General features: G+C 48.3%; 1 protein-coding gene across 5 annotated transcripts in view; it reads left to right on the top strand.

The window, feature by feature from the left end:
* RBM12 (RNA binding motif protein 12) overlaps positions 1-12,495 on the top strand; it is a 44,694-nt gene extending 32,199 nt beyond the window's left edge. For 4 of the 5 annotated variants that reach the window (XM_069872192.1, XM_069872190.1, XM_069872194.1 and 1 more), the window contains 8 exons: positions 878-964; positions 1,067-1,126; positions 1,715-1,848; positions 2,473-2,527; positions 2,606-2,657; positions 7,885-8,018; positions 9,721-9,957; positions 11,257-12,495. In XM_069872192.1, the coding sequence (XP_069728293.1) occupies positions 878-964; positions 1,067-1,126; positions 1,715-1,848; positions 2,473-2,527; positions 2,606-2,657; positions 7,885-8,018; positions 9,721-9,957; positions 11,257-11,373 (876 nt within the window). In that variant the 3' untranslated portion in view covers positions 11,374-12,495. Of the gene's footprint in view, positions 1-877; positions 965-1,066; positions 1,127-1,714; positions 1,849-2,472; positions 2,528-2,605; positions 2,658-7,884; positions 8,019-9,720; positions 9,983-10,649; positions 10,675-11,256 lie in introns of those variants that run through there. The other variant, XM_069872193.1, reaches the window with a different exon arrangement.
* The last annotated feature ends 1,787 nt before the right edge of the window (positions 12,496-14,282 follow it).

Below are 14,282 nucleotides of genomic sequence, written 5' to 3'. Positions count from 1 at the left end.
GAAATAGAAGGGGTTGTTCATGCTTTAACAGTTGAGTCTGGAGGCAGCACTGTTGCTGGTAACATTTGTGTTTGAGTTGGTCACTCACGAGCACTCTGATCGCCTTTCCAGTAACCGAGAGAAGCCGTGCTTCCAAGGCACACTCCTCTTACTTTGCCTTGGGCATCCAGTTGGAATGAATCATGTGCTGGTGGTGCCCATTTCTTTCTTTTGTTTGCAGTGAAAACCTGAACTCTCATTCTTGGGCAGAAGTCTCGTCTAAGTTCAGATAGACAAGGCCGCGCACAGGATGTAGCCTAGGACTGCATCCCGTTCCCAGCCAGCTTGAGTTTGTGGCTGTGATCCTAAAAGTGGTGGAAGGTTCTTACCTTTTTCCTTAGCCCATATGAAATCAGAACAGATGCGAGTGAAGCAAACGAGTGAAAGACTGCCTATAGGAGCCTGCAATCTAGGCTGCTTTTGCCTCACCCACCCTGAGATTTTGCCTCCTTGTCTTCTGTTTTAGTGTGTTCCCTTTCCTGACAAGGAACTTGATTAGATTAGAGAAATACCTGTATTTGTGACTGACACGTTTTTTCCCTGTGGGCCAGCACCACTGTTCACGATTGTTTACAGAATCACAGTTATGTTGAGGAGAGATACTTTTCTGGGGTCTTGCCTCCTGTTTTGTCCAGTGCTGGTAGCAGAAACATCCCAATTAACATGTCAGAGAGCAGCCAGAGTAGCTGTGGACTTTTTTAAAATGAAGTTTCAGAATGTTGCCCGTTATGTGGGTAACTGAAATTGAGTGAGGTCTGACACCATTCTGTTGCAATAATTTGCCCTGCTGTAAGTGCAGGTATTTTGGAACATGCTTCTAAATTTGTGCTTTCTGTAGGTGGAATTCGAATGCATTCATCCTGAGAAAAAACAAAAGAAAAAGAGTTACAAGAACTCTGGCATTATTAAGATAAAATCCTGCAAGGTAGGAGGATGTTTGTTGGTTTCTGGCTTTTTTGTTTTCTGATTGTAATGAAATCTGTTCTCCTGGGGAAAGAGGTGTAACGCCGTTTGTCTGTTCCCCCAGATTGAGACCGAGTATTCCTTTCTGGACTATGTCATGGGAGGCTGCCAGATTAACTTCACAGTGAGTGTTTTGCACATCTTAGACTCACAGAATTACAGAATCATTTAGGTTGGAAGAGACCTCTCAGCTCATCCAGTTCAACCGTCAGCCCAACCCCACCCACTGTGTCTCCTAAGCCATGACCTGGAATGCCACAGCCACACATTTTTTGATCCCCTTCAGGAATTGAGACTCCACCCCTGCTCTGGACAGCCTCTACCAATACTACACGGCTCTTTCAGTAAAGAATTTTTTCCTAATATCCGACCTAAACCTCCCCGGCACAACTTGAGGCTGTTTCTGCAAAACACAATTGATATTCTGTTTTTACTTCTTGTGATCAACTTCAGCGGAGTTAAGGTTTCTTAAACGTCTTTTGAAAAATAAGTTCAGTCTGTTGGTGGAAGGATTACTGCTTCTCAAATATAAGTGTACTGCAGTGGGAAAAGGTGCACAGGCTCGTTTACCTGTTCCTGTGCAGGGCTGCCCATGTGCCTCAGTGCAAGGGAACTGTGTGGGTCTGGGCAAACCCTTTGTTCCCGGGTGCGGGTAGTTCTCATTCACATATGGTGATGTGTTGGTGACTTGCTGTCATCTGGACTGATTTAGGTGGGTGTAGACTTCACTGGCTCCAATGGAGATCCCAGGTCACCGGATTCTCTTCACTACATCAGCCCAGATGGGATAAATGAGTACCTGATTGCCATCTGGAGTGTGGGAAGCGTCGTCCAGGATTATGACACGTATGTAGTGATCGTCACGGATCCAGCCACCACATCGCAGCTGTGTCACAGCGGGTGTCAGGGTTCAGGGTCAATAGCTTGTTCTAGAGCTGTAGTGTTGGAATGACTGAGGTGCTGCCTTTTCCTTGAGAGATTTCTTCTGGGGCTGTTACGGCTTCCTTCTGCTTCTGTCCCTGCTAGGGAGAGCAGCAGCAGCCCATTGTGATTTGTCCCTGCAGGCCTGTCCTTTTTTGGCCCTGGATTACTCTGAAATGCTGCTTGAGCTGGTCGCTAATACCATGTTGCTGATGGTGCATTTCGAATGTGAGGGCTCTGTTTGATCTAGTGGGAACGTGTTTGTCAGCTCTGACCTTTAGCCAGGCTGGAATTGGGTTGGCTTTTCTGCTGCTACTTTGAAAACTCCTGAGCTTCTTGTGGGGTGCGCATTGAAAGAAGTTCTGAAAATGTCCAGTCCAAGCCTGAAATCCTTGAGTAACTGGCGACTGGCCATGGGGAGCTAGATGACATGCTTATTCCTTATGGCAGGAATTGAGCTTTGGTCTCCAGCTGCTTGCTAGAAATAAAAAAGAATAGTTATTAAGGAATTACTCTTTCTCATTTTCTGTTGTTACCTTTTCTCTCCAGGGACAAGCTGTTTCCTGCATTTGGGTTTGGAGCTCAGGTTCCTCCTAGCTGGCAGGTAGGGTTTTCCCAATGGTAGGCAGTTCCTCTGTCCATATCTGCATTCCCTCACTGTTTATAACGTCTCCTTTCCTAGGTATCGCATGAGTTTGCTTTGAACTTCAACCCCAGCAACCCTTACTGTCAAGGTGAGGACAACATTCACATTTCAGAGAGGGATGGGTGTTGAAGAGTTGTATTTCTGTTGTAACTGCTGAAAAAGGCAGCCCCAAGACATGCAGCAGGCAGGATCACAGAATCACACAGAATCATTAGGTTGGAAAAGACCCACAGGATCATCCAGTCCAGCCATTCCTATCAACCACTAACCCATGCCCCTCAGCACCTCATCCACTCATCTTTTAAACACCTCCAGGGAGGGTGACTCAACCGCCACCCTGGGCAGCCTGTTCCAGTGCCCAATGAAAAATTCTGTGAAAAATTTTTTTCTGATGTGCAGCCTGACCCTCCCTTGGTGGAGCTTGAGGCCATTCCCTCTCATCCTGTCCCCTGTCACTTAGGAGAAGAGCCCAGTTCCCTGCTCTCCACTACCTCTTTTCAGTTAGTTGTAGAGAGCAATAACGTCTCCCCTCAGCCTCCTCCAGGCTAAACACCCCCAGCTCTCTCAGCCGCTCCTCATAAGGCCTATTCTCCAGCCCCCTCACCAGTTTCGTTGCTCTTCTCTGGACTCGCTCCAGAGCCTCAACATCCTTCTTGTGGTGAGGGGCCCAGAACTGAACACAGGATTCGAGGAGCGGTCTCACCAGTGCCGAGTCCAGAGGGAGAATAATCTCCCTGGACCTGCTGGCCACGCCATTTCTGATACAAGCCAAGATGCCTTTGACCTTCTTGGCCACCTGGGCCACTGCTGGCTCATGTTCAGTCGCTGTCAACCAGCACCCCCAGGGCCCTCTCCTCCAGGCAGCTTTCTAGACAGCCTTCTTCTAGTCTGTAGCACTGCATAGGGTTGTTGTGCCCCAAGTGCAGGACCCGGCATTTGGCCTTGTTAAACCTCATCCCGTTGGTCTCAGCCCAGCAGTCCAGCCTGTTCAGATCCCTTTGGAGCCTCCCTACCCTCCAGCAGATCGACACTTCCACCCAGCTTAGTGTCATCCCCAAACTTGCTAAAGGTGCACTTGATGCCTTCATCCAGGTCATTGATAAAGACATTGAACAGGGCTGGACCCAGCCCTGAGCCCTGGGGACACCACTTGTCACTGGCCTCCAGCTGGAGTTAACTCCGTTTCCCACCACTCTCTGGGCCCTCCAGCCAACCAGTTTTCCACCCAGGAGAGTGTGCGCCTGTCCAGGCCAGAGGTGACAGTTTCTCAAGCAGAATGCTGTGAGAGACTGTGTCAAAGGCTTTACTCAAGTCCAAGAAGATGCATCCACAGCCTTTCCCTTGTCCAGTTGGTGTATCACCTTGTAATTGAAGGTGATCAGGTTAGTTTGGCAAGACCTGCCTTTCATGAACCTGTGTTGACTGGGCCTGATCACCCGGTTCTCTTGCATGTGCTTCATGATCACACTCAAGATCACCTGCTCCAGGACTTTCCTTGGCACTGAGGTCAGACTGACAGGCCTGGAGTTTTCTGGATCCTCCCTGCGACCCTTCTTGTAGACGGGCACAGCATCAGCCTCCAGTCCAGTGGAACGTCCCCAGTCTTGCAGGACTGTTGGAAGATGATTGAAAGGGGTTTGGCCAGCGCATCCGCCAGCTCCTTTAATATCCTTGGGTGGATCCCATCCGGCCCCGTAGACTTGTGGGTGCCTAATTGAGCAAGCAAGTCTCTAACCACCTCTTCTTGGATCATGGGAGGTCTGTTCTGCTCCTCTAACTTTTGGGTATGTTTATACAGGGAACAACTTTCCTTACTATTAAAGACTGAGTCAAAGAAGGCATTAAGTTCCTCAGCCTTGTCCTCATCCTTTGTCACAGCTGTTCCATTTACATCCAGTAGGGACTGAATATTCTCCCTGGTCCTCCTTTTATTGTTAATGTATTTATAGAAAGATGTTTTGTTGCCTTTCACAGACTTGGCCTATCTGAGCTGCAGTTGGGCTTTAGCCTTCTTGACTTCTTTCCCCTGCATGATCTCACTTCCTCCCTGTAGTCCACCCAAGACGCCTGTCCCTTCTTCCAAAGCTCATAGACATTCCTCTTCTTTTTGATATTCCTCGAGACCTCCCTGCTCAACCAAACTGGATTTTTTTCCCCTGCCAGCTCCTTTTCTGGAACATGTGGACAGCTTGCTCCTGAGCTGCTAGGATTTCCTTCTTGAAGAGCTCCCAGCCCTCTTGGGCTCCCTTGCCCTTAAGGACTGTCTCCCATGGGACTTTGCCAACCAGCCTTCTGAACAGTCCAAAATCTGCCCTCTGGAAGTTTAATGTGTCTGTTCTGCTAACCCCACCTCCTCACCTTACCTAGAACTGAGAATTCTACCATCTTATGATCGCTTTGTCCCAGGTGTCCTTCAACTGTCACATCCCCCACAAGGCCTGCTCTGTTCACAAACAGCAGGTCCAGGAGGGTGCCTTCCCTTGTTGGCTCTTTCACCAGTTGTGTGAGGAAGTTGTCTTCCACACGCTCCAGAAACCTCCTAGACTGCTTCCTTTCTGCTGTATTGCACTTCCAGTAGACATCTGGAAGATTGAAGTCTCCCACAAGGACAAGAGGTAGCGATACTGAGACTTTTCCCAGTTGTTTATAGAAGAGCTCATCAGCTTCTTCTTGGCTGGGTGGTCTATAACAGACTCCCATCACAATATCTTCCTTCTTGTGGGCTCCTCTGATTTTAACCCACAGGCACTCGATCCCATTATCACCGTAACTGAGCTTGAGGGTATCAAAGCACTCTCTAATGTAGAGGGCTACCCCACCACCTCTCCTACCTTTCCTGTCCCACCTGAGGAGTTTGTACCCCACCATAGCTGCACTCCAGTTATACAAGTCATCCCACCACGTTTCCGTGGTGGCAACTATGTCGTAGTCTCCTTGCCCTACAACAGCTTCCAGCGCCTCCTGCTTATTGCCCATGCTGCGTGCATTGGTGTAAATGCACTTCAGCTGGGCTGGTGAACCCTCAGCCCTCATAAAGGGAATAGTGTTCGTTCCCAATTGACTAGTCCTTAGATTATCTAACCCCCTCAGTGCCAATTTCATCTTTTCCATCACCAGATGTACTCACCCCCACTCGCTCTGTGGTGGCATACTGGTGGTCCTTGCCAGCACATCATCTCTCAGGCACTGGAGTTCCACTTCCAGGCTCACTCCTGACTAGCCTGACTTCGTCCCCCTCCCCCTTCACATCTAGTTTAAAGCTCTATTTATGAGCCCTGCTAGATTTTTAGTGAGGACTTTAGTACCCCAGGAGACAAGTGTGCCCCAACCCTAGTAAGGAAGCCTGGAGGTGTGTGTGCCAGTCCATGATCAAAGAACCCGAAGTTTTTCTCCTCACACCAGGCTTGGAGCCAGGTATTAATCAACTGATTCTTCTTGCTCTTCATTGCTTAGTGTTGGAGTGGAGCTAAACACTACTTGCACCCCAGAGCCCTCCATCATTTTCCCCAGAGCCCTGAAGTCCCTCTTAATTGCCCTCAGCTTCCTCCGCTGTGTGTCACTGTTGCAAATTTGGAATACTAGCAGAGGGTAATAATCTGTGGGTTTCACCAGGGATGTTGTCTAGCGATGTCCTTCACTGAGGCCCCGGGCAGGCAGCAGACCTCCCTGTGGAGTGGGTCTGGGCTGCAGATAAGGCCCTCTATTCCCTTTAGAAGGGAATCCCCCAAGACAATCACTCTCCTCTTTTTCTCAGAGGGTGTTTTGATGGTCATTTGAGGATGGCACAGCCTAGGGAGTGTTTCTAGGCTGTGGAGCCATCCTCTTTGTCTGTGGGGATGGATTCCACTCGCAGCGCTTCATATTTATTCTGCAAGGGAATCTGGGGGTTTGTTGTCTGAATGGGGACAACATGCTTTCTGCACCGGGCAGGAACTTGGTGCCATTCCCCATCTTGTTTTTCCTCAATCTTGTAGTTGGCAGATGGGTGGTGCACAGCTGCACTAGCACTGGCAGCCTGCCGAGTTTGTGTGAGGGCGCTGCTCCACTGGTCTATTTCCCTCTCACACTGTCTGATAGTCCTCAGTCTAGTTCCTTCCTCCCTTAGCTCTGACACCAAGCAGAGGAGTTCCCCCACGCAAGCACAGCTTCCACAAGGGAAATCAGTACTGCTGGCATGAGTCAGTGGGAGAGGGGGCGCACCCTGCAGCCCCGTGTCTGGGTGGCTGCATGTGCCCACTGAGGCTCTGTCTGGGTGGCTACATCCATCCTGGTGGGAGCAGCACCTGGAGCAGCTTTAATTTTATGCTGGGTGGACACCATGGTCCTCGGTCCCTCCTGGCCAGCCTTCAGCCCCTCTCTTTGCCCTCCCTGCTCACTTGAACTGCCGTTTGAACTGCCCCGTTACACCAACACACCCCACACCTGTTTGTGGTGCTCCCTAGGGAGTGTTTAAATCTCCTGTGGTATCCACCAGACGTGCCCCCTCCTGTCAGGCACCTACTCTGAGAGGATCAGCTCTCATCTGGACTCTGACAGGAGTGGGTGTGTGTTGATACAGACTCCTGGGCAGTCTTCGTAAGCTCCAGGGGATATGAGTGAACTGGATTGTTGCTCAATGCTGAAGTTTTTGTTACAGCAGCTTGATTACTTCTGGTGGTAGCAAATTGATCAGTTATGTGCCTGCAGGGGGGCAGTGCAGGCAGCAGTGACAGGTGAAGCTGTATAGGTAGGAGCCAGGAACAAGCCAGTTTAGGTGGATCTACAGAATGTGCACCATTTAAAACGAGACTTTTAAGAGAGTTGTGTTTAGTTAACTTGAGAAAAACTTCTTGCATAGGAAAAAAACTTAGGGGTTGCCATTTCTGCTACAGCAATGTTGGAATCCTGAATCAAGGCTCATTTTCTTAGTTTGACACAGGGAAAATCTTAAAAAGTTACTGTTCATAGAGCTTTGATTTTGTTGTCTAATGTTGTCTAATTGCAATTAAACAAGACAGAATTTGTCTGACAAGGTAGAAAGAACAAGGTAAATGTAGTATGTGGTGTGTCTTCACTGGCAGCTTCCATGAGCTTTGTGATGTTGGAGGCACAGTAATGTAAAGAATGTAGAATGGGGCAGAAACCTGCAAATCCTATCTCTGCAGATGTCCGCTGACTTGAGCCCCGTGCTTTGTATCTTTGCTGTTTGCCTCTTTGTCCTTCAGGAGTTCACAGCTATGTGAGGGTTTATCCTTTTACTGTTCTGTTTGGTAATGCTGATAAAATGACTGGAGAAGCTGAGACTCTTATGGCAACTTGCCTTTCTTGTGTTACAGGGATCCAGGGAATAGTGGATGCCTACCGCCAGGTCCTTCCGCAGATCCGACTCTATGGGCCAACCAATTTCTCTCCTATTATAAACCACGTGGCAAGGTTTGCAGCACACTCGGCACAACAAGGAACTGCTTCAGTGAGTGCATGTCCTTTATTCTGGATCTGCCTTGGATTAATGTTTGTTTTCCATGTTCATGATGGGCTAAAATGGAGTGGTGCGGTGATGCTGTCTTCCTTCCTTGGGATCCCAGGTTTGGGCCTCTCCTGCCAGCCCACAGAGAGGATGTTGGTGTTCTCTCAGTACATGTGGGTATGAATCCCTGCTTGGCAGAAAGTGGCATTAGTTTCCATTGCTCAGTGATGTTTATTTCTCTGTTTCTCAGTTTGCTGGTGTTTTTCTTGCTCTTGAAGTACACAAGGGTGCTTTGTTGGCTTTTAGATCAGTTTGGCTCCATCTGCAGTTGCCTGGCTCTCACCTCCCTTGCCGAGCTCCATCACTTTAGGGAATGTGCACAGTATAGAGGAGCCCTATGTAGTTTATTCTAAACAATTCCACCTCCAAGATAAATATCAGAGGGCTCAAATATCTGTCTCACCGTGGTGGCCTGTAGACTGGGGGTACGTGAAGGGCCAGATTAACAAGAAGGCTGAGAACTGTTAAACAGGATGCTAATTGCATTGCAAAGCATCCATGCTACCTCGCAGTTGTGTTGCATTTCTCTTTTGTGTGTTTGCAAGGCCATGGCTGCTCTTAAAATCCAACTCAGTTTCTTTAAACTTAATTTCTTTTGCTTATTGATGAAGGACTCGTATTTCCTGATAGATTCAACTGGTTCCATATTGACAGACCAGTCAGGAGGAATTGTGAGGCATACTCTGGCACTGACTTTATGGCCCAGCTGGGTCAGTACTGTTGGTTCTGCTTACATTTGTGTGTATGTCCCACACTGTGACGTGCTTTGTCTTACATTTCTGAGGGTATTTTTTAGCCTTCCCTTGGAGGAGTCTTCTTATTTCTCCTCGTACATTAAGTATTTCTGCTTCTTCTTACAGATGAAAAATGAACAGTTTAAAGCATCTGTTGTTAGTGGGGTACGACCATAGTAACAGCTGTGTTAACGGGGGAAATCCAGTTTTCTTTTCAGTGCGTGTCTCGTTTTTAATGTTCATTTAAAGTTTGTAGGTAGCTCCTAAAACAGTGGTTGCTCATTTCAGAACCAGGCACTTAAACCTCAGCCTCTGGAAGCAGAAAGACATTTTAAATGTTTTACCATGCTCGTGTGTTGGTTTTGAGGTATTTTGTTCTTCCCAGTAAAGCTCCTGTGTTCTTCCCTTCTCGTTATCTCTAGTGTTCTTGTGCTGTGACATTTCTCAGTGCTGTATTTTGAGATTTCTAATACTTATAATTTAAATGATTGGTATCTAGGAAGGAAGGCTTTTTTCAATTACACTCCAGGGGTATTTAATTTTAAACTTTAGTCTTTTTGAGATGTTAGTGAGTAAAGTGGCACCTGTCAGTGCATTTTCTATGCAGCTTTGTTGTTTTGGTAGGAATGTGCTTGTCTCTAGTGCTTTCTGCCAATCGATACAATTGTCCCTTATAAATTGTATTTAAGCCTCTCATTTTTCTAGTACACAGGAAATCTGAAGTTCACAATTAAAGGTGTGATGCATATGAAAAAGTGGGAATAAGCATAAGTTTCTTTAATGTTCTGTTTTTGTCTTGTCCACAGCACCGTTGGATTTATTTATTGGAATAAGAAGTTGCTCCATTTGCCTCCAGATATGTAAGATTTGGTGCTGAGCCTCCTAACTGGGTGCTTTCTCATGTTTTTCAGCAATATTTTATCTTGCTGATCATCACAGATGGAGAGATCACAGATCTGGACCAGACTAGGCAGGCGATTGTTGATGCCTCTAAGCTGCCGATGTCCATCATCATTGTTGGAGTTGGTGAAGCAGATTTCAAGGCAATGGAGTTCCTTGATGGAGACAACGGTGTCCTGAAGTCCCTGACAGGAGAGCCAGCTGCACGAGACATTGTCCAGTTTGTGCCATTCCGACAGTTCAGAAATGTAAGTTGTCTTTAACTGCGGAGAAGTCCCAGTGCCAGTACGAATGCAGTTATTGCATCTGAAAAGCGAGCAGGGGTCTCGCAAAGCAGCCAGCTGCCCGCTCAGTGTGCTGAGCTGCTTGTTCCCAGTGAGAGCCATTTGTGTCTGTGTTTGAAGCCCTGTGTCCTGTTGCAGCTCTCTTGCAGCTTTTCTAGAAGACCTCTCACTGTGTCACTGATTTTAGGATACAGTCTCTTGTCTGTTACAGACCTAAAGGAGTAAAGGAGATGTTTTCTCTCCTGGGATGCATTTAGGCAAGGAGCTGAGGTCATATTGTCAGTCTCTGATGCTGAGTCATAGAATCATACTTACGGGATAGTTTGGGTTGGGAGGGACATTAAAGCCCATCCAGTTCCACTCCCCTGTCATGGGCAGAGACACCTCCCACTGAACCAGGCTGCTCCGAGCCCCATCCAACCTGGCCTGGAACACCTCTAGGGTTTGGGCAGCCACCACTTCTCGGCCACCACCAGATCCTTCCGCCAGGGTCTCCCCACTCTCATCCTGAAGAATTTCTTCCTAATGTCTAAGCTAAATCTTCCCTCTTGTCCTGTCACTACATGCCCTTGTCCCTCCACAGCTTTCGTGGAAGCGGCTCTAAGGTCTTCCTGGAGCCTTCTCTTCTCCAGGCTGAACAGCCCCAACTCTCTCAGCCTGCCCTTGGATGGGAGGTGCTCCAGCCCTTAGATCATCTTTGTAGCCTCCTCTGGATCTGTTCCAATAGTCACATATACTTATGTTGAGCATTCCAGAACTGGACAGACTCTAGGTGGGGTCTCAGGAGATTGGAGCAGAGGGGCGGAATCGCCTTCCTCACCCTGCTGGTGATTTAAATTGAGAGAAGTCTCCCATGCTGTTGAAAGCAGTCCTGTCATTTCACAGCTCCTCCCTGTTGCTGGCACTAGCATTCATCACACTGCACAGGGGAGCGAGTTGAAGAGTGGGGTCAAATGAAAACCCACAATACAATAAGGGAACCTGCCAGTGGTTGAGGAACTTTCTGCCCAGATCAGGGCTGTGTAAAGGCTGTGCGAGCCCAGGATTGAGGTGGGTGCAATGTAGGGGTGGGAACAAGTGATTGTCATCAGCAGCGCTTGCTGCGACTGACTGGGAGTGCTCCTAGCACTGCAGCAAGGAGCTCTAGAAACAAGGAGTGAGCAGGTTGGGGGCTGCACACTGAGTTCTGTCAGAGTTTGTCACTGGGCTGGAAAATCCTTCCTCTGCAATACTGGTGATTTGCTCTCCCTGCTTTCCACGCAGGCTCCCCGGGAAGCCCTTTCTCAGGTGGTTCTGGCTGAAGTGCCAAAGCAGCTGGTGTCGTACTACAAGTGGCAGGGCTGGCCGCCTGTGAAACCGCCAGAGACAAAGAAGATGTAGATCGCAGCCAGGGCCCTGGCCGCCTGTGTCGCCAGGGTGAAGAGAGCCCTCTGCCCCCACACCCTCCCTTGCGTACTCGGGGGCTCCGTGTCTCCTGATTGTACCGTGCACACTAATTGTCCTGCCTGCTTGCACTCTATATCTTTGATCTTTCCTGTTCTTAACTGGAAGACAAGTAAATACACAAAAACTGCTGGCAGTTCTTGTCAAAAAAAATAACAACTTGTTGGCTTTCCACCTTGCAACAGTGACACATCGTACCACGTCTCATGGCTCCACACAACCCATCCACTGCTTGTACTGGAGTGGGTGCGTGCATAGAGCTGCTCAGACAGCAGTGTTCAGTCCCTGGTTTGGTAGAAATGTTGCAGTTGTGTTTGTAGCGAGTATTTACCATGTTCCTTGATTGGCTTTTTTTCTTCTACCAAACTGCTTTGGGATTGGGGGCCCTTTTGTGCTGATTGATATCAAAGCCTTGGTGGATGCCTGAGGTGGTTCCTGTTGTGCCTCCGTGAAGTGCCACTGTATTTTCATATGTAGAGGTTTATTTTTACATTTCAGTGACCATTCCTTGCAATCGTTTTTTCAGTCACATTTTTCTATTTGGAAAAATTGCTTCTGTGATGGCCTCTTGCTTGGAGCTGTTGTTGTAACTTAAGAACACTGCACTTTGCTTATTTTTGGTGGGAATGGTGAGGATTAATCGTTAATTGGGGGGTGGGACTAATGAGTCACGTTAATCTTAGAATCATGGAATGGTTTGGGTTGGAAGGGACCTCAAAGCCCATCCAGTTCCAAGCACCTGCCATGAGCAGGGACACGTCCCACTGGACCAATGTGACTTTCAAAATCCAGCAACTAGAAACACTGAAGTGAAGATGTTTTGAGTGATGTTGTTGTGCAACAGAAGTAGGAAAAGAAGAAATCGCTATCTGTGGCTCTCCAAAGAGGTGCTTTGTTGTCCTTATAAGTGGGAAGAGTCTGGGGACTGCAGAGCAGGCACAGCAGAGCAATGCACAATGGTTTTGAAATGGGAGTTAGATGCTTGGGCTTGTCATTGCAATACAAGTGGTCATCACTTTCAGTTTCATAAATAAATAATCTGTTTTGACTTACATAACATGTCTGGACTCCTGTTTCCTTTCTGGGCATTTCCTTTTGTTTTCCAGCAATGTGGATGTGGTTTATGGAAGGTCTTTGCTATAGTACTGGCCTGATGGTGATTCTGCATGTGGGTTAGCCAAGGTTGAGTATGATCAGCTACACGAGCAGAGCAAGTTGTCCGTAATTGTTAGATCTGTGCCCTGTTAATCACTAGGACTGAAGAATCTATGTCCTGCAGTAGGATGAGCTGTTCCTTTACAGGGAAATGATGAAAGAACTTGTCTGTTCTACCAGGTGAACCAGGAAAGGGTGAGAATACATTAGAAGGCTGCCCTGGTGATCCAGGCTATGAAACTGGTAGGTTACAAACCTGTGTGAAAGCAGAACCTGGGTCTGAACCTGCATCCTGACAGTTGTTCTGTGTGGCATCGTGTTTGGACCAAGAAACACCCATGCTAGTGTGTAGTGCTTGGCTTCCGTGAATGGTTTCTTTGGTAAGGTGTCAGAAGCATGCTGGGACTTTCCTTTGCTCCAGCCTTGAGGGACAGAAGATGGGCTTGGAGAGAGCAGAATACGTTGTGAGAAATCCAATTCACCTCTTTGTAAACCTGTGCCAGTTCCCACTCAGAGCGAATCATTTGTCTCTGCAATGAATCCTTTGTCTCCGCTCTGAGGTGCGGAGTTGCTGTCCTGCAGCAAGCCAAAGTGTCCTCAGGGGCTACACTCGCTGATGGTAGGAGAGACCTGCCCTAGACTGGGGAGGAAGAGGCCAAGAGGTGGTAGAGACATGTCTGAGGAAGTTCTTACCCCTGTGTAAGCAGAGGAGAATTTGGAGGACAGAGGGGAGCGGCTGAAATGCAGGTGAGTCAAGGGGCCTGAGTCCTGTGGCTGTCACTTGAGAGCAGGTGCTGCCTGGGCGCGGGGCCAGGTCAAAAGCTGTGGGAGGCTCAAGTATGGAAGCTGCTGAACTGTTTCTTTGCAGAGTTTTTTTTGCCTGTTTTCTTGTAATTCTCTGCTCTCCCCAGGACTCCTGGTTTTCGAGGCAGCGAAGGCGGCTGCTGGCTGCTTTGGGGAGTGGCTGGGAGGTTTCCTCCTTGTGCTGCCCTGGGTGCAGCTGGAATGCAGATTTACAGCATAGTTGTTGCTTGAAGTCGACAGGAGCTCAAGTTTTCCTCCCTGGGAGAATGTGCTGCTCTTGCTCAGTGCCAGTGCACGCTCTCCTTTGTCCGAATCACTCTCCCTTTCTCTGCAGGTGAGCACAGGGAACACCCCCGGAGGCTCCTTACCCTGGGCTGAGGCTTAGCGAGTGCACTTGTGCTTGCTGGCCCCAAGGATGTTTTAGCCTCAGGGGGTTGTATAAATGCAAAGCTGTGGCACACGGGAGCTCATCGAGGAGCATTTCTCTTGCTTCGAGGACACCTGGCAATAACTGCTGGTGACATTTTATGCCAGATTATGCCATGCTACCTGACAGAGCTCCCTCTGGGGGAACAAGTCTCCATTCCCCTGCTGTGCCCAGACACCTAGTTGGTCTCAGGGCCCTACTAGGAGTCTAAAATGCTTGGTTCCCCCAGCGACTGCTCCACCAAAACTGAGATGCTGTCTTCAGGTGAATGCAAGTGGTGGGATGTCTCCAGGTTTTTAAGGAAGCCACACAAACTCTACTGGGAGCTTTTGATCAGCTTTGAGCAAATCTTGGATCCGCTCATGTGGCACACGGTGGTAGTCTCAATCATAGAATCATAGAATAGTTTGGGTTGGAAGAGACTTTAAAGATCATCTAATTCCAACCCCTATGTGATGTG

This window comes from Phaenicophaeus curvirostris, chromosome 18 (genome assembly GCF_032191515.1).
Source record: "Phaenicophaeus curvirostris isolate KB17595 chromosome 18, BPBGC_Pcur_1.0, whole genome shotgun sequence".
Lineage (NCBI taxonomy): Eukaryota > Metazoa > Chordata > Aves > Cuculiformes > Cuculidae > Phaenicophaeus > Phaenicophaeus curvirostris.
The sequence above is the reverse complement of the archived record's forward strand: the minus strand, read 5'-3'. Positions and strand labels throughout refer to the sequence as shown.